Source organism: Salmo trutta, chromosome 6 (genome assembly GCF_901001165.1).
Source record: "Salmo trutta chromosome 6, fSalTru1.1, whole genome shotgun sequence".
Classification (NCBI taxonomy): domain Eukaryota; kingdom Metazoa; phylum Chordata; class Actinopteri; order Salmoniformes; family Salmonidae; genus Salmo; species Salmo trutta.
In genome coordinates, this window is record NC_042962.1 from 9,393,668 (window position 1) to 9,416,402 (window position 22,735).

The 22,735-nt window shown below is 42.2% G+C and overlaps 1 protein-coding gene across 2 annotated transcripts in view; it reads right to left on the minus strand.

The window, feature by feature from the left end:
• Positions 1–22,735, minus strand: part of LOC115195376 (pleckstrin homology-like domain family B member 2) — a 68,029-nt gene that overhangs the window by 34,699 nt on the left and 10,595 nt on the right. For both annotated transcript variants that reach the window (XM_029755172.1, XM_029755171.1), the window contains exons 3-4: positions 13,461–13,645; positions 9,517–10,644 (exon numbers count right to left, since the gene is read on the minus strand). In XM_029755172.1, the coding sequence (XP_029611032.1) occupies positions 9,517–10,644; positions 13,461–13,645 (1,313 nt within the window). The remainder of the gene's footprint in view (positions 1–9,516; positions 10,645–13,460; positions 13,646–22,735) is intronic.

Here is a 22,735-nt window from a genome sequence, read left to right on the forward strand (position 1 = left end):
GTTGGGATGGTGTTCTTCGGCTTGCAAGCCTCCCCCTTCCCCCCCCCCCAAACATAACTATGGTCATTATGGCCAAACAGTTCTATTTTTGTTTCATCAGACCAGAGAACATGTCTCCAAAAAGTACGATCTTTGTCCCCATGTGCAGTTGCAAACCGTAGTCTGGCTTTTTTATGGCGGTTTTGGAGCAGTGGCTTCTTCCTTGCTGAGCGGCATTTCAGGTTATGTCGACATGGGACTCGTTTTACTGTGGAAATAGATACTTTAGGACCTGTTTCCTCCAGCATCTTCACTACGTCCTTTGCTGTTGTTCTGGGATTTATTTGCACTTTTCGCACCAAAGTATGTTCATCTCTAGGAAACAGAACGCATCTCCTTCCTGAGCGGTATGACGGCTGTGTGGTACCATGGTGTTTATACTTGCGTACTATTGTTTGTACAGATGAACGTGATACCTTCGGGCATTTGGAAATTGCTCCCAAGGATGAACCAGACTTGTGGAGGTCTACAATTTTTTTCTGAGGTCTTGCCTGCTTTCTTTTGATTTTCCCATGATGTCAAGCAAAGAGGTACTGAGTTTGAAGGTAGGCCTTGAAATACATCCACGGGTACACCTCCAATTGACTCAAATGATGTCAATTAGCCTATCAGAAGCTTCTAAATCCATGACAGAATTTTCTGGAATTTTCCAAGCTGTTTAAAGGCACAGTCAACTTAGTGTATGTAAACTTTTGACCCACTGGAATTGTGATACAGTGAATTATAAGTGAAATAATCTGTCTGTAAACAATTGTTGGAAAAATGACTTGTGTCATGCACAAAGTAGATGTCCTATCCGACTTGAACTATAGTTTGTTAACAAGAAATTTGTGGAGTGGTTGAAAATCGAGTTTTAATGACTCCAACCTAAATGTATGTAAACTTCCAACTTCAAATGTACATGATCAATTACAAATCTTAGAATCAGCTATTAAAAGACTACCAGAACCCACTGGATTCTCCAATTACATTGAATGAAATACAGGACAAAATAAAAACCCTCCAACCCAAAATGGCCTGTGGTGTTGATGATATCCTACATGAAATGATAAAATATACAGACCAATTGGCTATACTTAAACTCTTAACATCACCCTCAGATCTGGCATCTTCCCCAATATTTGGAACCAAGGACTGATAACCCCAATCCACTAAAGTGGAGACAAATTTGACCCCAGTTGGTAGAGCATGGTGTTTGCAATGCCAGCATGGTGTGTGCAACGCCAGGGTTGTGGGTTCGATTCCCACGAGGGGCCAGTACAAAAAAAAATGCATGAAATGAAATGTATGAAATGTATGCATTCACTACTGTAAGTCGCTCTGGATAAGAGCGTCTGCTAAATGACTAAAATGTAAATGTAACCTTGGGAAAATCCTCTGCATCATCATTAACAGCAGACTTGTACATTACCTTAGTGAAAAAATATGTACTGAGCATGTCAAATTGGCTTTTTACCAAATTAACGTACGACAGACCACGTATTCACCCTGCACACCCTAACTGACACACAAAACAGTCTTCTCATGCTTTGCTGACTTCAAAAAAGCTTTTGACTCAATTTGGCATGAGAGTCTGCTATAGAAATTGATGGAAAGTGGTGTTGGGTGGAAAACAGACGACGTTATAAAATCCATGTACACAAACAACAAGTGTGCGGTTAAAATGTTTTAAAAAGCAGGCACATTTCTTTCCACAGGCCTGTGGGGTGAGACAGGGACGCAGCTTAAGCCCCACCCTCTTCAACATATATATCCACGAATTGTTGAGGGCACTACAACAGTCTGCATCACCTGGCCTCACCCTACTAGAATCTGAAATTAATTGTCTACAGTTTGCTGATAATCTGGTGCTTCTGTCCTGGGCCCTAGAACAGTCTGCAGCACCCTACTAGAATCTGAAGTCAAATGTCTACTGATTGCTGATGATCTGGTACTTCTGTCACCAACCAAGGAGGGCCTACAGCTGCACCTAGATATTCTGCACAGATTCTGTCAGACCTGGGCCCTGACAGTAAATCTCAGTAGGACCAAAATAATGGTGTTGCAAAAAAAAACCAGTTGCCAGGACCACAAGTACAAATTCCATCTAGACACCGTTTACCTAGAGCACACAAAAAAAACCTATACATACCTCGGCCTAAACATCAGCGCCACAGGTAACTTCCACAAATCTGTGAACGATCTTGAGAGACAAGGCAAGAAGGGCGTTCTATGGCATCAAAAGGAACATCAAAATTTGACATACCAATTTGGATCTGGCTAAAAATACTTGAATCAGTTATAGAACCTTTATGGTTGTGAGGTCTGGGGTCCGCTCACCAATCAAGAATTCAAAAAAAAATGGGACAAACAGCAAACAGACTCTGCATGCAGAATTCAGCAAAAATATCCTCGGTGTACAACGTAAAACACCAAATAAAGCATGCAGAGCACAATTAGGCAGATACCGCTAATTATCAAAATCCAGAAAAGAGCCATTATTAAAAGAGAATGCAATCGTCCGCCTTGAATATTATTGAAGTTCTGATTGAAAAAGGCCCTAATGATTTATGCTATACAACGTTTGAACGAACGTAAATCTTTTTTTCCCCCTCTTTGGTGAAGACAAGTCCGGCGGGCGTCGTTCATTTTTTTGAGTAGCGCTAACAACACGGAGCTTTTTGGACATAAATGATGAGCTTTTTCGAACAAAACTACATTTGTTATGGACCTGGGATTCCTGGAAGTGCCTTCTGATGAAGATAATCAAAGTTTAAGGGAATATTTACAATAGTATTTTGGATTTTAGATCTCTCCAACATGGCGCCTAGCCTGTATCGCCTAGCCTATGTTTCTGAACACAGCACCTCGTTTATTGCAAAGTGTGATTTCCCAGTAAGGTTATTTTTAAATCTGGCAAGCCGGTTGCGTTCACGAGATGTTAATCTATAATTCTTTGAATGACAATATAATATTTTACCAATGGTTTCGAATAGTAATTATTTAATTTGTTGTGCTGATTGACTGGCGGTATTGGAGGGAAAATATTTTCTCAACATCAACGCCATTGTAAAATGCTATTTTTGGATATAAATATGAACTTGATAGAACAAAAATGCATGTATTGTCTAACATAATGTCCTAGGAGTGTCATCTGATGAAGATTGTCAAAGGTTAGTGCATAATTTTAGCTGGTTTTCTGCTTTTGGTGACGCCTGTCTTTGCATTGAAAATGGCTGTGTGTAATGTTTTGTCAATGTACTGTCCTAACATAATCTAACTTTATGCTTTCGCCGTAAAGCCTTTTTGAAATCGGACAACGTGGTTAGATTAAGGAGATGTTTATCTTTCAAAGGGTGTAAGATAGTTGTATGTTTGAGAAATTTGAATTATGACATTTAATAGTTTTCAAATTTGGCACCCTTGATATTTCACCTGCTGTTGATAGGGTGTACCGGGGGTGGAACGCTAGCGTCCCACCTAGCCCATAGAAGTTAAATTCTACAACCACCTAAAAGGAAGCAATTCCCAAACCTTCCATAACAAAGCCATCACCTACAGAGAGGTGAACCTGGCGAAGAGCCCCCTAAGCAAGCTGGCCCTGGGGCTCTGTTCACAAACACAAACAGACCACACAGAGCCCCTTGACAGCAACACAATTAGACCCAAACAAATAAGGAAAAAAAAAAAGAATTACTTGACACATTGAAAATAATTATTTTAAAACACAGAGCAAACTAGAATGGTATTTGGCCCTAAACAGAGTATACAGTGGCAGAATACCTGACCACTGTGACTGACCCAAAATTAAGGAAAGCTTTGTACATATATACAGACTCAGCGAGCAAGAGAAGATAGGCTATGCGCACACTGCCCACACTGCCCACAAAATGAGTTGCCCTTCCTAACCTCCTGCCAAATGTATGATCATATTAGAGACACATATTGCCCTCCAATATTGATAAACTCCCATATCAAATTAAATCAAATTGTATTTGTCACATGCGCCAAATACAACAGGTGTAGACCTTACAGTGAAATGCTTCCTTGCAAACCCTTAACCAACAATGCAGATAAGAAATATATCAAACAAATTACAAATAGTTAAAGAGCAGCAGTAAAATAACAATAGTGAGGCTATATACAGGGGGTACCGGTACAGAGTCAATGTGCGGAGGCACCGGTTAGTCGAGGTGATTGAAGTAATGTAGGTAGAGTTATTAAAGTGACTATGCATAGATAATAACAGAGAGTAGCAGCAGCATAGAAGGGGGGGGTGCAAATAGTCTGGGTAGCCATTTGATTAGCTGTTCAGGAGTCTTATGGCTTGGGGGTAGAAGCTGTTAAGAAGCCTTTTGGACCTAGACTTGGCGCTCCGGTTCCGCTTGCTGTGCGGTAGCAGAGAGAACAGTCTATGACTAGGGTGGCTGGAGTCTGACACCACCTGGTATAGAGGTCCTGGACAGCAGGAAGCTTGGCCCCAGTGATGTACTGGGCCGTACGCACTACCCTCTATTAGGTGAAATACCACAGTGTTTTATTTTTTTATTTCACCTTTATTTAACCTCTTACATCTAGGGGGCAGTAATTTCACGGCTGGATAAAAAACGTACCCGATTTAATCTGATTATTAGTCCTGCCCAGAAACTGGAATATGCATATAATTATTAGCTTTGGAGAGAAAACACTCCAAAGTTTCTGAAACTGTTTGAATGGTGTCTGTGAGTATAACAGAACTCCTATGGCAGGCAAAAACCTGAGATGCTTCTGTTCAGGAAGTACCCTGTCTGAACATTTCTTGCCCTTCTTGATTATCTCTATCGTTTACAAAGGATCTCTGCTCTTACGTGACACTTCTCACGTCAACAATGGAGTCTCACAGCCCGGGAAAAACAGGAATGATGTAATTCAAAGCCCTGGCTGAAGCACACGAGAGCAAAAGCTGAGTGGTCAGTCAATGGACTAAGCCTTAGGCGCGTGACACGCCCCGCCCCCGGCTTTCGGTTTTTTCCTCAGTTTACAGACAGGCAGATTCCCGGTCGGAATATTATCGCTTCTCTACGAGATAAATTGCATAAATATTGGTTTTAAACAGCGGTTGACATGCTTCGAAGTACGGTAATGGAATATTTAGAAATTTTTTGTCATATTTTGCGTCATGCTCGTGGCCGAGATTTAGCGTTGGGATAGTGTCTAGAACGCACGAACAAAACGTCGCTGTTTGGATATAACGATGGATTATTTGGGACCAAACCTACATTTGTTATTGAAGTAGAAGTCCTGGCAGTGTATTCTGATGAAGAACAAGCAAGGTAAGAACATTTTTCTTATAGGAAATGTGATTTTGGTGAAGGCTAAACTTGCAGGGTGTCTAAATAGCTAGCCCTGTAACGCCGGGCTATGTACTTACATTATTGCAAAATGTGCTTCATCCGAAAAGCTATTTTAAAATCGGACATATCGAGTGCATAGAGGAGTTCTGTATCTATAATTCTTAAAATAATTGTTATGCTTTTTGTGAACGTTTATCGTGAGTAATTTAGTAAAATCACCGGAAGTGTTCGGTGGGAATGCTAGTTCTGAACGTCACATGCTAATGTAAAAAGCTGGTTTTTGATATAAATATGAACTTGATTGAACAGACATGCATGTATTGTATAACACAATGTCCTAGGTGTGTCATCTGATGAAGATCATCAAAGGTTAGTGCTGCATTTAGATATGGTTTGGGTTTATGTGACATGATATGCTAGCTTGAAAAATGGCTGTGTGATTATTCCTGGCTGGGTACTCTGCTGACATAATCTAATGTTTTGCTTTCGCTGTAAAGCCTTTTTGAAATCGGACAGTTTGGTTAGATAAAGGAGAGTCTTGTCTTTAAATAGCTGTAAAATAGTCATATGTTTGAAAAGTGTAAGTTTTCGGATTTAGAGGAGTTTGAATTTCGCGCCCCGCCCATCATTGGATATTGGAGCAGACGTTCCGCTAGCGGAACGTGTAGATGTAAGAGGTTTTAACCAGGTAGGCAAGTTGAGAACAAGTTCTCATTTACAATTGCGACCTGGCCAAGATAAAGCAAAGCAGTTCGACAACATACAACAACACAGAGTTACACATGGAGTAAAACAAACAGTCAATAATACAGTAGAAAAATAAATCTATATACAATGTGAGCAAATGAGGTGAGATAAGGGAGGTAAAGGCAAAAAAGGCCATGGTGGCAAAGTAAATACAATATAGCAAGTAAAACACTGGAATGGTAGATTTGTAGTAGAAGAAAGTGCAAAGTAGAAATTGAAATAATGGGGTGCAAAGGAGCAAAATAAATAAATAAATACAGTAGGGGAAGGGGTAGTTGTTTGGGCTAAATTATAGATGGGCTAAGTACAGGTGCAGTGATCTGTGAGCTGCTCTGACAGCTGGTGCTTAAAGCTAGTGAGGGAGATAAGTGTTTCCAGTTTCAGTTTCAGTGTGCAATTACAGCAGAAAGATTTATGACCTGCATTGAAGATTTTCCAGTACCTATAGAATTTTCCAGTACCTATACTGTTTTCTTAGATGTAAGCAGAATCAATACAGGGTTAACCATTAGACATGTGTAAACATAATGTAAGCAGAAACCATGTGATTGTGCAAAGCTGGATCAACACAAGCCTAGTCATTTTGGGTCATGCTTGGTCTTGTGAAGGCCTATGGACAGGAACATTGGTTAATAATTTATAGGCACCATAAGCTTGGACTTGTGAAGGTCATTGGACAGCCACATTAGTTAATCAGTTATAGGCACCATTAAACATACATCTGCATCAGGAGTGTGCATGTCTGTTTATTTTTGTGTCATTGCTATGGTCACACCACCAATAGATCTATGTCCTAATGTCTGTGCCAATAAGAAAGTGTAAACAAGTCAGAAGTGAGACAAAGAGAATAGTGGCCAAGCCTAAAGGGTATTAATAATTTACATAAAGTGGAGTGACTAGGTATGTTATGTAAGGGTAAAACTGTATAAAAGGAGAGGGCTGAGACTGGAAAAATCAGTTGGTCGGCTTGGCTTTGTTACTTTGTAATAAAGTCTATTTGAATTCACAAGTTCCGGTATCTGAGAAATATTATTGAGCAAATATTTCCAAGACACCTGTTGCCACAAGAAAAGGGCAACCAGTGAAGAACAAACACCATTGTAAATACAACCCAAAAGGGGAAATAAATTACTTGCACATCACTACAACACTGAATACAGACATATGACATTTGAATTGTCTTTATTCGTTATGGAACTTGTGTGAGTGTAATGTTTACTGTAATGTTTACTGTAATGTTTACTGTAATGTTTACTTTAGGTTATCTATTTTCACTCGCTTTGGCAATGTTAACATACACACCTAATAGAATATACAGTGCATTTAGAAAGTATTCAGACCCCTTGACTTTTTCCACTTTGTTACATTACAGCATTATTCTAAAACTGATTAAATAGTTTTTCCCCCTCATCAATCTACGCATAATACCCCATAATGAAAAAGGAAAAACTGGTTTAGAAATTTGTGCAAATGCATTACAAATTAAAAAAATGTAATATCACATTTACATAAGTATGCAGACCCTTTACTAAGTCTTCTTGGGTATGACACTACAAGCTTGACACACCTGTATTTGGGGAGTTTCTCCCATTCTTCTCTGCAGATCCTCTCAAGCTCTGTCAGGTTGAATGGTGAGCGTTGCTGCAAAGCCATTTTCAGGTCTTCCCAGAGATGTTCGATCGGGTTCAAGTCCAGGCTCTGGCTGGGCCACTCAAGGACATGCAGAGACTTGTCCCCAAGCCACTCCTGCGTTGTCTTGGCTGTGTGCTTAGATTCGTTGTCCTGTTGGGGAAGGTGAACCTTCGCCCCAGTCTAAGGTCTTGAGAGCTCTGGAGTAGGTTTTCATCAAGGATCTCTCTGTACTTTGCTCTGTTCATGTTTCCCTCAATCCTGAGTAGTCTCCCAGTTCCTGCCGCTGAAAAACATCCCCACAGCATGATGCTGCCACCACCATCCTTCACTGTAGGGATGGTGCCAGGTTTCTTCCAGATGTGATGCTTGGCATTAGGCCAAATAGTTCAATCTTGGTTTCATCAGACCAGAGAATCTTGTTTCTCCTGGTCTGAGAGTCTTTAGGTGCCTTTTGGCAAACTCCAAGTGGGCTGTCATGTGCCTTTTACTGAGGAGTGGCTTCTGTCTGGTCACTCTACCATAAAGGCCTGATTTGTAGAGTGCTGCAGAGATGGTTGTCCTTCTGGAAGGTTCTCCCATCTCCACAGAGGAACTCTGGAGCTCTGTCAGAGTGACCATCAGGTTCTTGGTCACCTCCCTGACCAACACCCTTCTCCCCCGATTGCTCAGTGTGGTTGGAAGGCTAACTCTAGGAACAGTCTCGATGGTTCCAAACTTCTTCCATTTAAGAATAATGGAGGCCACTATGTTCTTGGGGACCTTCAATGCTACAGACATATTTTGGTACCCTTCCCCAGATTTGTGCCTCGACACAATCCTGTCTCGGAGATCTACGGACAATTCCTTCGACCTCATGGCTTGGTTTTTGCTCTGACATGCACTGTCAACTGTGGGACCTTATATAGACAGGTGTGTGCCTTTTCAAATCATGTCCAATCAATTGAATTTACCACCGCTTGACTCCAATCAAGGTGTGGAAACAACTCAATGATGATCAATGGAAACAGGATTTACCTGAGCTCAATTTCAAGTCTCACAGCAAAGGATCTGAATACTTATGTAAATTAGGTATTTCTAAAAACCTGTTTTCACTGTCATTATGGGGTATTGTGATGTCATTATGGAGTATTGTGATGTCATTATGGAGTATTGTGATTAGATTGATGAGGGGAAAAAACTTGAATCCATTTTAGAATAAGGCTGTAACGTAACAAAATGTGGAAAAAGTCAAGGGGTCTGAATACTTTCCGAATGCACTGTTTCCCATGCCAATAAAGCCTTTTGAATTGAGAGGAGAGAGAAAGAGAGACAGCAAGAGAGCGAGCGAGAGAATGAGCGAGTGTGTATATCCACCTGCGGTATATTCCTACTCATTAATTCAATCTGGTTCTAACCCACATCTGATGGTTCTGTTATGGGTTCCAAAATCACCCGGACCAACCCATCTGGGCGGTACTCCAGATGGCCTGACTTATGGAACCACACACTCACAAACCACACACACCACGGAGAGCCCAAAGAAGTCTGTGCTTTCCTCTGAACTGGACCCAACAAAGTGAAGGAGTGAGAATAGCTACGTATCTTAGCATAGGCTAGCAGCCAGAGGCCTTAGCACTGAACCTCCCTCAGGGAACGTGTGTGTGTGTGTGTGTGCGCCCAAACAGTGCACCTCCTGAACAATGTCTTCAAGAGGTCGAGAGGGAAGTTATCCAATTCCACCCATCCTGTTCCTCATTTAATTACTATTTCATTTGGATAATTTCAAACAGACACACACACTACTCACCAGTCTCTCCACTTCCTGTTCTCGTAGTCTCTCGTCTCTCTGGCGATGGTGGTAGTCAATCAGTTCTTCTTTCCCACTCAGGGAGCTGATGCTGCCACTCCTCACCCTGAACCCCCCTGGTGGGGTCAACCCCGCTCCCAGCCCCACCCCTCCCTTTCCAAATGACTGCCTTCGTTCCTCTAATCCTAGCCCAGGCTCCAGGCTTCCCCCCCTGTGCTCTCTCCCCCTCTCCCCCAGAAAGAGCTCTGGTCCTGGGGAGGCTCCTCGGCTGGCTGGCCTCTTTGGCTCCTGAAGGCTGGAGGTGGAGCTGGTGGAGGTGAGGCTGAGTTTCTTGGCCACACGGGGGCTGGAAGAGCCCCCTGATAGGGACGGTGTGGTCACGTCTGGAGGGGCCTGGGTGGGAGACTCAGGGATGGAGAGCGAGATGGATTCCACCCCCTCTCCTTGGTTCCGGTTCATGTTTTGGGCCTGGCTGTAGTTGAAGTTAGTGATTTGGTTATGGTCGTAGTTGTTGTTTGTGGTGTGGTTTTGTCTGTTGTTGTGAGAGGAGTTGCGTAGAGGATTAGAGGTCAGGGGGAGGGAAAACAGGGCCAGGGCTCCGTTGTCAGGAGAACGAGGTGACGATGAGGGGCAGAGGCGGGGCAGTGAGTGGCTGTGACTTTCCATCATGCCGCCTATAGACCCTGCAGAGTACTTCCTGGTTCGGTTGCTAGGCACTGGCTCGTGGTTGCCGTGGCTTCGGAGTCCCAGGCGGGGGCTGGAGGGCATGCTGGCTGCTCCACTAGGTGGAAAGAGGGATGTGGGTGGAGGAGAGGAGAGACCATCACCACCGGCCACTGAGTTAGAGGAACCTCCCCCATTCCGCATCGACAACAGGGGGGAGGAGTTTGGGTTTAGTGGGCGTCGCCCATTGCCAGGGGAGATAAGCAGGCTGTCCTGTGATTGGTAGGATTGTTTCCGGGTCATGGAGGTTCGGGAGGAAGGGGGGTCGGAGCGCCGAGAGGGGGAGCGAGGGGCGGCAGCTTTGCCAGAGAGAGGAGGACGATCAGAGCCGTAGAAACGCCTAGCCTGTTCCTGATAGGCTGACCACATCGAGGTGGGTGAGGTCACAGGCGTGGTGGGTGGAGACTGGGAGGGAGAGAGAAGAGAATTCATTAGGAATGTCCATCTAGCAGGGAACTCAACTACTATTTCAGAAGGTCCGGTCACACAAATTTCCTAGGTGCAGTGGCGACCCGTCATTCAGGGCAGGTGAGGCAGATTTTTTTGGCTGTTGTTGCCTGTTATTTTGGCATTAATACGTGCCACATATCAGTTTGCAAAAAAAAAATCATAATCATTGAGTTAATAAAGCCACATACAAACATGGTCTCTTTTTTGCTTTCTTGAGTAAGGTAGCTCCAAAATACAGGTGTTTCAGCCTAGCTTAGTACTTTCTGTGGTAGTGGGGCAGCCAGCAGAAGATACAGAGCGTAGGGGTTGGTAATGTTTTCTAGTTGCACCGTGATTGGCTCAATTTTCTGTCACTCATGGGGACACTACGATGCCGCAAAATCTACGGGGAGAGCTCGAAAATTCAAGCCCCTTGGGTGCTGCTATAGACTTACAGAAGTGCCCATCTAAGAAGGCTCAAGGTCATTGGCCAAAGATAAAATGACATATCTACAGTAGCTTTGATTGGACTCAACGTCATACTTTCAAAATCTTAGCTAGCAAGCTATCAGTCATCATCATGAATTAAGTCGACAATCTTCTGGCAAATCCTTTTCAATACTTGTCATATGAAGAGAAATTATAGATAAAACGTATCGGTGCTCATCGGCCATAGGACATAAACATTACACAACAAGTTGGAAATCGCAAATTCAACAATGAGTCATTTGGAGGGAATTAGTGGCTAACTGCAAGCATTGCAAAGCAATCACTAGCCTGATATTCAGTGGAGAAGATGTGTAGTCCAAGTCTGGGTTCAAGGGTCTCTTTTTCAAGCTTAAAAGGATAAACATTCTGCACATTTCAAAACAACTGGAAACTAGGAACTGCGACTCCAGTGAGTTCAAGACAACTGGGAACTAGGGATTTTTTGTTGTTGCTCTGACAGGGAAAATACGTTTTGAACGGACATCCAACTCAGAATTCCAAGTCGGAATCTCGGGCCTCTTTCTAGAGCTTCGACCTGAACATCACTGACATCATGATTCAACCTTGTTATTTTCTCTCCATTTTCCAGTTGTCTTGAAAGCACCATAAATCCAGATAATGCCAGACTTTGATGACAGTTTTATGACCAAACATTTTTTTGTAACAGTGGTAAGATGTTGGGACTCTGCTGTTGGGACTCTGCTGTTGGGACTCTGCTGTTGGGACTCTGCTGTTGGGACTCTGCTGTTGGGACTCTGCTGTTGGGACTCTGCTGTTGGGACTCTGCTGTTGGGACTCTGCTGTTGGGACTCTGCTGTTGGGACTCTGCTGTTGGGACTCTGCTGTTGGGACTGCTTTATGTAGGCACCAGTGGTGGAAAAAGTACCCAATCGTCATACTTGAGTAAAAGTAAAGATACCTTAATAGAAAATGACTCAAGTAAAAGTCACCCAGCAAAATACTACTTGAGTAAAAAAAGTCTAAAATTATTTGGTTTTAAATATACTTAAGTATGAAAAGTAAATGGAATTGCTAAAATATCAAAAGTAAAAGTATAAATCATTTCAAATGTCTTATATTAAACAAAGCAGGACGGCCACATTTTCTAGTATTTTTCATTTACAGAAAGCCAGGGGCACACTCCAACACTGAGACATCATTTACAAACAAAGCATGTGTTCAGTGAGTCCGCAAGATCAGAGGCAGTAGGGATGACCAGGGATGTTCTCTTGATAAGCATGTGAATTAGACCATTTTCCCATCCTGGCAAGTATTCAAAATGTAATTTTGTGTGTCAGGTAAAATATACGGAGTAAAAAATATTACTTTCTTTAGGAATGTAGTGAAGTAAAAGTACAAGTTCTTAAAAACATAAATAGTAAAGATATCCAAAAAACAACTTACATGTAATTAGTACTTAAAATATTTTTACTCAAGTACTTTTACTTATTTTTACTCAAGTACTCAAGTTCTTTTACTCAAGTATTTTTACTCAAGTACACCACTGGTAGGCCCTAACAGTTTGTGGCACCGTTTGTCACCGCTATAGTCGAATTGAGTTTTCCCCCACCAAGATTTACATGCTAAAATCGCCACTGCCTAGGTGGCAAAGTCCGGAAGGATATTCAAATCAAATGTCACATGCGCCGAATACAACAGGTGTAGTAGACCTTACAGTGAAATGCTTACTTACAAGCCCTTAACCAACAATGCAGTTAAGTAAAAATAAGTGTTAAGTAAAAATAATAAGTGTAAGTAAAACATAGAAAATAAAAGTAACAAATAATTAAACAGCAGCAGTAAAGTAAAAGTAGCGAGGCTATATACAGGTGGTACCGGTACAGAGTCAATGTGGAGGCTATATACAGGTGGTACCGGTACAGAGTCAATGTGAGGGGGCACCGGTTAGTCGAGGTAATTGAGGTAATATGTACATGTAGGTAGAGTTATTAAAGTGACTATGCATAGATAATAAACAGAGAGTAGCAGCAGCGTAAAAGAGGGGTCTGGGTAGCCCTTTGATTAGCTGTTCAGGAGTCTTATGGCTTGGGGGTAGAAGATGTTAAGAAGTCTTTTGGACCAAATTATATTGTAATTTATTGACTTGGTAATAAACCCCCCCAACTCGCAATGCATGAAACCCCAAACTGTTCGAACAGTTCATACCCCTCTTGTTGGCAGAGTCATAATGCTCAGTTTCTCAACTTCTACACATTTTGGGGAGGAGATCTGTATTGACCCCGTTCTGGGTCTGCCTGTTGAGTATGGTTGATCCTGCTGGGAGAGCTTTACAGCTGTCATACCTGTGTCATACTGAAGTAGGAGGGGGTAGCGTCCCCATTGGCTCTCAGGCTTGTCTCCAGGGCGATCTTCTTGCGTTGTAAGGTGTCCATCAAATCACGGAGCTCTGAAGCTGAGCGCATCCCTCTGGCGCTGCTGGCCCCTCCCACCTCTCCATGTCTGTAGTCACTACTAAACTTCAGATAGTCTGGGGAGAGAGAGAAGAGTTGATACATAAAGACATGTTATTTAAAAAGTGTCCATCTTCACCGTTAAGTGAATGGTGAAAAAAAAAAACATTATTTACATTAGCAGTCCCCTGTTGTCTGTTTAGTCTGTTGAAGCCTATTGGACTGAGGAAGGGGAGAGGTATTAATAGCTCTGTGTATACGTGGGCCAGTGTGTGCCATCACATTAGGAGTGAGGGTGAAAGTTGCATGGTGGATGTACGTGCAGCTACGTCGATTCCTAGCTGGTCTTGGCAGAACACCCATAACCCAAACAGCAGAGAGCTGCTAGCAAATGGCCCATAACACAGAGGGCCTTACAGCCAACACACACACACACACCTATTCTCAGATCCAAAACTAATACACACATGGTAGTTCAGGTTTCTAAAAGTAGCAGAGCAACTGACTTCCTTACATTGGAATTTGGGGAAATAAAAACAGTCAGCGGTCAGGAATTTCCTCAATTCCCCTGACGGTTCCATTTCCCCTCCATCACTGATCTGAAAACACTCTGTAGGTGAAAGCAATGGAGAGGAAACAGTCATTTTATTATCAACAATAGGTAAGGGAAGAAATGTTTCCCTGAGTAATGGGACAGTTCTATCCATACCATCAAGACAGTAACACGCATGACCTCCAAGACACACATAACCACTAAAAGTAGACGGGCACGTGTGCATCTACCCAGCTAGCACATCGTTCCTTGGAAGTTGTGGGAATGAACGTTTTTGGTTTCCAAATTGGTTCTGGGAATGAAGCCAAAAGTTTCCTGATCGATAAAACTGAAATGTTTTTTAAATGTTCTGGGAACGGAAGTGAAACTATCACCTGTTCTGGGAATGTACAAATCAAATTGTATTGGTCACATACACATATTTAACAGATGTTATTGCCGGTGTAGTGAAACGCTTGTTTTCCTAGCTCTAACAGTGCAGTAGTATCTAACAATTCACAACAATACACACATTTAAAAGTAGAAAAATTGAATTAGGAATATGTAAATAAATAAAAATTAGAACGAGGGAGGTTGCAGGGAGGTTCTGAGAACGTTTTACTAGGGTTGCCTAAAAGTTTTCCTGGGAAGTTTTATTAACGTTCTGAGAATGTAAATTGTAGGGTTGATTGGAGGTTTTTAATAACTTCCTTAAAATGTTTACTGAATGTTTCAATACTACTTTTAATAACACTGCTAGCTTAGGTTAACTGTTTTGAATTCCAGGCACAGATAGGCCAAATGGAAATTAATTTGCATAGGTGTTAATCATCATAACACATTTCTTTTGACACGGCGTGAGATTCGAACCTATGATCTTCTGTTCTCTATCCATGGAATTAGTCCACTGTGTGCCACCAGGATGAAGCTAGCATTTCATGTTTGTTTTTTTTACTCATATGAAGCTGTTCATTTTAGTCTATTCAAACGAAACCCCATTTCAAAGTAAACACTCATTAAGATCCAGTGTGGCCAACACACCTGAACACATTAAACAAGTTAGAGGATAGACTATTGTTGTCGCTGAGAACGAAATGTATGTTTTTAAATAACATTATTAGAGCATTTTTGGAATGTTACCAATGTTGTTATGTTTTTTTATGGAATGTTTTCTTAATGTTCTGAGAACATGACTTTAAATAGAACCATGAGGAAACAAGCAGAAAACGTTATGCTGAAGTACTGAAAATCCCACCTAAGAAACATATGGTTCTCAGAATGTTATGTGCTAACTGGATATCCTACACCATTCCAATAAAGATGTGGATGTGCCACCACGATGTGTCACCAAGAACTGGCAGAAGATTATGTTTCCTTTAACGAGTCAGACGAGCCCTACTTGAAGAACAAACTGCTTTCCCGGATACAGACCCAAATCCCCATCATTTGCGTGAAGAGAAGACAGAGAAAAAGAGGACAGAGGTCGGGCTGCCTTCTGAAGATACGTAGGCGATCGAATAAACCCCCACTGCCTTCCGTTCTACTATCTAGCATGCAAATCATTGGAAAATAAAATCGAAGACCTACGAGGAAGATTAAATTACCAACGGGACATTAAAAACTGTAATATCTTATGCTTCACGGAGTCGTGGCTGAACGACGACATTATCAACATACAGCTGGCTGGTTATATGCTGTATCGGCAGGATAGAACAGCGGTGGCTGGTAAGACAAGGGGCGGTGGACTATGTATATATGTAAACAACAGCTGGTGCACGATATCTAAGGAAGTCTCAAGGTTTTGCTTGCATGATAAGCTGTAGACCCCACTATCTACCTAGAGAGTTTTCATCTGTATTTTTCGTAGCTGTCTACATACCACCACAGACCAATGCTGGCACTAAGACCGCACTCAATGAGCTGTATTCCACCATAAGCAAACAGGAAAACACTCATCCAGAGGTGGCGCGCATAGTGGCTGGGGACTTTAATGCAGGGAAACAAATCCGTTTTACCAAATTTCTATCAGCACGTTAAATGTGCAACCAGAGGGGGAAAATATTTTATTTTTTAAAACTCTGGACCACCTTTACTCCACACACAGAGATGCATACAAAGCTCTCCCTCCACCTCCATTTGACAAATCTGACCATAATTCTATCCTCCGGATTCCTGCTTACAAGCAAAAACTAAAGCAGGAAGCACCAGTGACTGGGCCAGTAAAAAAGTGGTCAGATGAAGCAGATGCTAAGCTACAGGACTGTTTTGCTAGCAAAGACTGGAATATGTTCCGGGATTCTTCCAATGGTATTGACAAGTACACCACATCAGTCATTGGCTTCATCAATAAGTGCATCGATCGTCGTCCCCACAGTGACCGTACGTACAAGCCCCGACCAGAAGCCATGAATTGCAGGCAACATCCGCACTGAGCTAAAAGCTAGAGCTGCCGCTTTCAAGGAGCGGGACTCTAACCCGGAAGCTTATAAGAAATCCCCCTATGCCCTCCAACGAACCATCACTGGCAAAGCGTCAATACAGGACTAAGATCGAATCGTACTACACCGGCTCCGACGCTCGTCGGATGTGGCAAGGCTGGCAAATCATTACAGACTACAAAGGGAAGCACAGCCAAGAGCTGCCCAGTGACACGAGCCAACCAGACGAGCTAAACTACACTACCGTTCAAAAGTTTGGGGTTACTTAGAAATGTCCTTGTTATTTAAAGAAAAGCTATTTTTTTGTCCATTAACCTGTTTAGGATAGGGGGCAGTATTTTCACGGCCGGATAAAAAAACGTACCCGATTTAATCTGGTTATTACACCTGCCCAGAAACTAGAATATGCATATAATTTGGATAGATTTGGATAGAAAACACCCTAAAGTTTCTAAAACTGTTTGAATGGTGTCTGTGAGTATAACATAACTCATATGGCAGGCCAAAACCTGAGAAGATTCTATACAGGAAGTGCCCTCTCTGACCATTTCTTGGCCTTCTATAGCCTCTTTATCAAAAACAGAGGATCTCTGCTGTAACGTGACATTTTCTAAGGCTCCCATAGGCTCTCAGAAGGCACCAGAACGGGGAATGATGACTCTGCAGTCCCTGGGCGGAAAACAGTAGCGCATTTGGAAAGTGGTCGATCTGAGAACAATGACACGGGCGCGCGTGAAGAGTCCATTTTCTTCTTTCAGTCTTTGAACGAAAACAACGTCGGAATATTATCGGTATTTTACGAGAAAAATCGCATAAAAATTTATTTTAAACAGCGTTTGACATGCTTCGAAGTACGGTAATGGAATATTTTGAATTTTTTGTCACGAAACGCGCCGGCGCGTCACCCTTCGGATAGTGTCTTGAATGCAAGAACAAAACGCCGCTATTTGGATATAACTATGGATTATTTGGAACCAAAACAACATTGGGTGTAAAGTACAAGTCCTGGGAGTGCATTCTGACGAAGAACAGCAAAGGTAATCCAATTTTTCTTATAGTAAATCTGAGTTTGGTGAGTGCCAAACTTGGTGGGTGTCAAAATAGCTAGCCTGTGATGGCCGGGCTATCTACTCAGAATATTGCAAAATGTGCTTTCACCGAAAAGCTATTTTAAAATCAGACACCGCGATTGCATAAAGGAGTTCTGTATCTATAATTCTTACAATAATTGTTATGTTTTTTGTGAACGTTTATCGTGAGTAATTTAATAAATTCACCGGAAGTTTTCGGTGGGTATGCTAGTTCTGAACGTCACATGCTAATGTAAAAAGCTGGTTTTTGATATAAATATGAACTTCATTGAACAGAACATGCATGTATTGTATAACAATGTCCTAGGAGTGTCATCTGATGAAGATCAAAGGTTAGTGCTGCATTTAGCTGTGGTTTTGGTTTTTGTGACATTATATGCTAGCTTGAAAAATGGGTGTCTGATTATTTCTGGCTGGGTACTCTCCTGACATAATCTAATGTTTTGCTTTCGTTGTAAAGCCTTTTTGAAATCGGACAATGTGGTTAGATAAAGGAGAGTCTTGTCTTTAAAATGGTGTAAAATAGTCATATGTTTGAAAAATTGACGTTTTTGGATTTTGAGGAGTTTGTAATTCGCGCCACGCCCTATCATTGGATATTGGTGAGGCGTTCCGCTAGCGGAACATCTAGATGTAAGACATCAAATTGATCAGAAATACAGTGTAGACATTGTTAATGCTGTAAATGACTATTGTAGCAGAAAAGGCTGATTTTTATATTTAGATATCTAGATAGGCATACAGAGGCCCATTATCAGCAACCATCACTCCTGTGTTCCAATGGCATGTTGTGTTAGCGAATCCATGTTTATCATTTTAAAAGGCTAATTGATCATTAGAAAACCCTTTTGCAATTATGTTAGCACAGCTGAAAACTGTTGTTCTGATTAAAGAAGCAATACAACTGGCCTTCTTTAGAATAGTTGAGTATCTAGAGCATCAGCATTTGTGGGTTCGATTACAGGCTCGAAATGGTCAGAAACAAAGAACTTTCTTCTGAAACTCAGTCTATTCTTGTTCTGAGAAAGGAAGGCTATTCCATGTGAGAAATTGCCAAGAAACTGAAGATCTCGTACAACGCTGTGTCCTACTCCCTTCACAGAACAGCACAAACGGGCTCTAACCAGAATAGAAAGAGGAGTGGGAGGCCCCGGTGCACAACTGAGCAAGAGGACAAGTACATTAGAGTGTCCAGTTTGAGAAACAGATGCCTCACAAGTCCTCAACTGGCAGCTTCATTAAATAGTACCCGCAAAACACCAGTCTCAACGTCAACAGTGAAGAGGCGACTCCGGGATGCTGGCCTTCTAGGCAGAGTTGCAGAGAAAAAGCCATATCTCAGACTGGCCAATAAAAATAAAAGATTAAGATGGGCAAAAGAACACAAACACTGGAAGATTGGGAAAAAGTGTTATGGACCGATGAATAAGTCTAAGGCAGTGGTTCTTAACCTGGGTTCGATCGAACCCCAGGGGTTCGGTGAGTCAGTCTCAGGGGTTCGGCGGAGGTCAAGACACACCCGACTCATATGATTCGTGATGACACGCCCCGCTTGGCCATCATTGGCTGCAGGTGATCACGCAACATCGCTTGGCCTATCTGTGCTGCAGGGAATTTGGCGCGCTCAGTAGTCAAATTGTGACTGTCGTGATGGTACGTCGTGTGATTTCTTTCTTAATATTTTAATCCCTTCATACTAACTATGTCGAGCAAAAAAAGAAAGTGGTCAGACGAATATGTACAATATGGATTCACATGTATAACGGAACGTGATGAGAGTCAGCGTCCTAACTGCATGATTTGCAATGCCAAGTTGAGCAATTCTAGTCTAGCACCGGCAAAACTAAGAGAACACTTCCTTAAGCTGCATGGAGATGGATAATACAAGAACACAACGCTCGCTGAATTCAAGGTGAAGAGAGCCAGATTCGATGAAAAGTCTACTCTGCCTGTTCTCGGCTTTGTACCCATCAACAAACCGATCCTCACAGCATCGAACGAAGTTGCTTACCTGATCGCAAAGCAGGGCAAACCACACACCATTTATGAAACACCATAAAACCAGCTGTGTTGAAGATGGCGAATATCATGCTGGGAAAAGCGGCTGAAGTTAAGTTATCCCAAATTCCTCTTTCAAATGACACCATTAGCGACAGAATAGAGGACATGAGCAAAGACATCTTGGCTCAAGTAGTTGCAGATCTGATTTCAAGCCCGGCAAAATTCAGCCTTCAACTCGACGAGACCACAGACGTTTCCAATCTAAGCCAGCTTGCTGTATTTGTGCGCTATGTGAAAGACGACGTGATAAAGGAAGATTTTTTATTTTGTAAGCCTCTTACGACAACAACTAAGGCAGCCGATGTGAAGAAACTTGTGGATGACTTCTTCAAAGACAACAATCTTTCGTGGGATATGGTTTCTGCAGTTTGTTCGGACGGAGCTCCAGTCATGCTGGGAAGAAAGTCTGGTTTTGGTGCGCTAGTGAAAGCCGATGCACCACACATCATTGTTACGCATTGTATTCTGCACAGGCATGCGTTGGCAACAAAAACCTTGCCTCCAAAACTGGCAGAAGTATTAAAAATTGTAGTGGAATGCGTGAACTATGTGCGAAATAGTGCTCTGAGGCACCGCATCTTCAGTGAGCTGTGTAAAGAAATGGGCTCTGAATTCGAGGTACTTCTGTACCATTCTAGCGTTCGGTGGTTATCCCGGGGACAGGTGCTGAATCGTGTTTTTGCCGTGCGTGTGGAATTAGCCCTGTTTTTGCAAGAGCACCAACATCGTCATGCAGATTGCTTAAAAAAATTCTGAGTTCATTCTCATTTTAGCGTACATGGCTGATATCTTCGCAGCTCTCAATCATCTCAATCAACAGATGCAGGGCGGTGGAGTCAACATCATCGAAGCGGAAGAAAACCTGAAGGCTTTTCAAAAAAAGCTACCGTTATGGAAACGACGAACAGAGAACGATAACTTCGCAAACTTTCCCCTGCTGGACGACTGTGTAAGTAAGATGGAAGATGTATCTGGAATCGGAGACATTTCTGTACCCGCGGAACTGAAGCAAGCAATTGCCACGCACTTAGATGAGCTTGCAAAGTCTCTCGACGGATACTTCCCTACAAGAGAGTCATATCCAGCATGGGTGAGACAGCCGTTCACGTTTAGTGTTGAGACAACAGATGTCAATGATGAATACCTCGATGAAATCATTGAAATTCAGCAGAGCCAGGTTCAACAGCAACTCTTCAGAACAACAACGCTCTCAACGTTTTGGTGTCAACAAATGGTAACGTACCCTGTTATTGCTAAGAAAGCTCTGGAGATTTTCAGACCGTTTGTTACAACATATCTTTGCGAGCAATCCTTTTCGAGGATGCTGGACATAAAAACGAAGAAAAGGAACAGACTTTGTTGCGAAAATGACATGAGAGTGGCACTTGCCAAGGTGAAGCCGCGCATTTCTGAACTGGTCTCTGAAAGGCAACAGCAGAAGTCACACTGATTTGCAGTAAATAGTCATTATTATGTTTTTGTGTGAAAATCATGTTATAATGGTTTTGTTCTTTGAACACTGATGTTGATCCACGGTTCATTTTGTGCACCAGTAAAATATATACCTATGTTTTGAATTTTATTTTTCCAATTAAGAAGGGTTCGGTGAATGCGGATATGAAACTGGTGGGGGTCAGTACCTCCAACAAGGTTAAGAACCACTGGTCTAAGGTGTTCGGATCATAAAGAAGATTTTTGCATCTGAGCTCCTAGAGGATTCGGCTTTCCTTCATCTTTTTAAGCGGATCACAAAGAAGAACATTCGTGAGACGCAGGAAAAATGAAAAGATGCTGGAGGAGTTCTTGATGCCATCTGTCATGCATGGTGAAGGCAATGTGCTGGTCTGGAGGTGCTTTGGTGGTGGTGAAGTGAGAGATTTGTACAGGGGATCTTGAAGAAGGAAGGCTCTCTCTCCATTTTGCAACGCCATACCCTGTGGATGTCGCTTAATTGGAGCCAATTTCCTCCTACAACAGGACAATGACCCAAAGCACAGCTCCAAACTATGCAAGAACTAGTTAGGGAAGAAGCAGTCAGCTGGTATTCTGTCTATAATGGAGAGGCCAGCACAGTCACTGGATCTCAACCCTATTGAGCTGTTGTGGGAGCAGTTTGACCGTATCCAATTTGTGGGAGGTGCTTCAGGAAGCATGGGGTGAAATCTATTTAGATTACCTCAACAAATTGACAACTAGAATGCCAAAGGTCTGCAAGGCTGTAATTGCTGCGAATGGAGGATTCTTTGACGAAAGCAAAGTTAGGACACAATTATTATTTTAATTAAAAATCATTATTTATAACCTTGTCAACGTCTTCATTATATTTCCTATTACTTTTGCAACTCATTTCATGTACGTTTTCATGGGAAACAAGGACATTTCTAGTGACTTTTGAAAGGTAGTGTGCTTTATGCTCGCTTCGAGGCAAATAACACTGGAACATGCATGAGAGCACCAGCTGTTCCGGGCGACTGTGCGATCACGCTCTCCACAGCCGATGTGAGTAAGACCTTTAGCCTCTCTAGGGAAGGTGGGACGAAATCGTCCCACCTACGTAACAGCCAGTGGAATCCTGTGGCGCGTTATTCAAATACCTTAGAAATGCTATTACTTCAATTTCTCAAACATATGACTATTTTACACCATTTTAAAGACAAGACTCTCGTTAATCTAACCACACTGTCCGATTTCAAAAAGGCTTTACGAGAGCAAAACATTAGATTATGTCAGCAGAGTACCCAGCCAGAAATAATCAGACACCCATTTTTCAAGCTAGCATATAATGTCACATAAACCCAAACCACAGCTAAATGCAGCACTAACCTTTGATGATCTTCATCAGATGACACGCCTAGGACATTATGTTATACAATACATGCATGTTTTGTTCAATCAAGTTCATATTTATATCAAAAACCAGCTTTTTACATTAGCATGTGACGTTCAGAACTAGCATACCCCCCGCAAACTTCCGGTGAATTTACTAAATTACTCACGATAAACGTTCACAAAAAACATAACAATTATTTTAAGAATTATAGATAC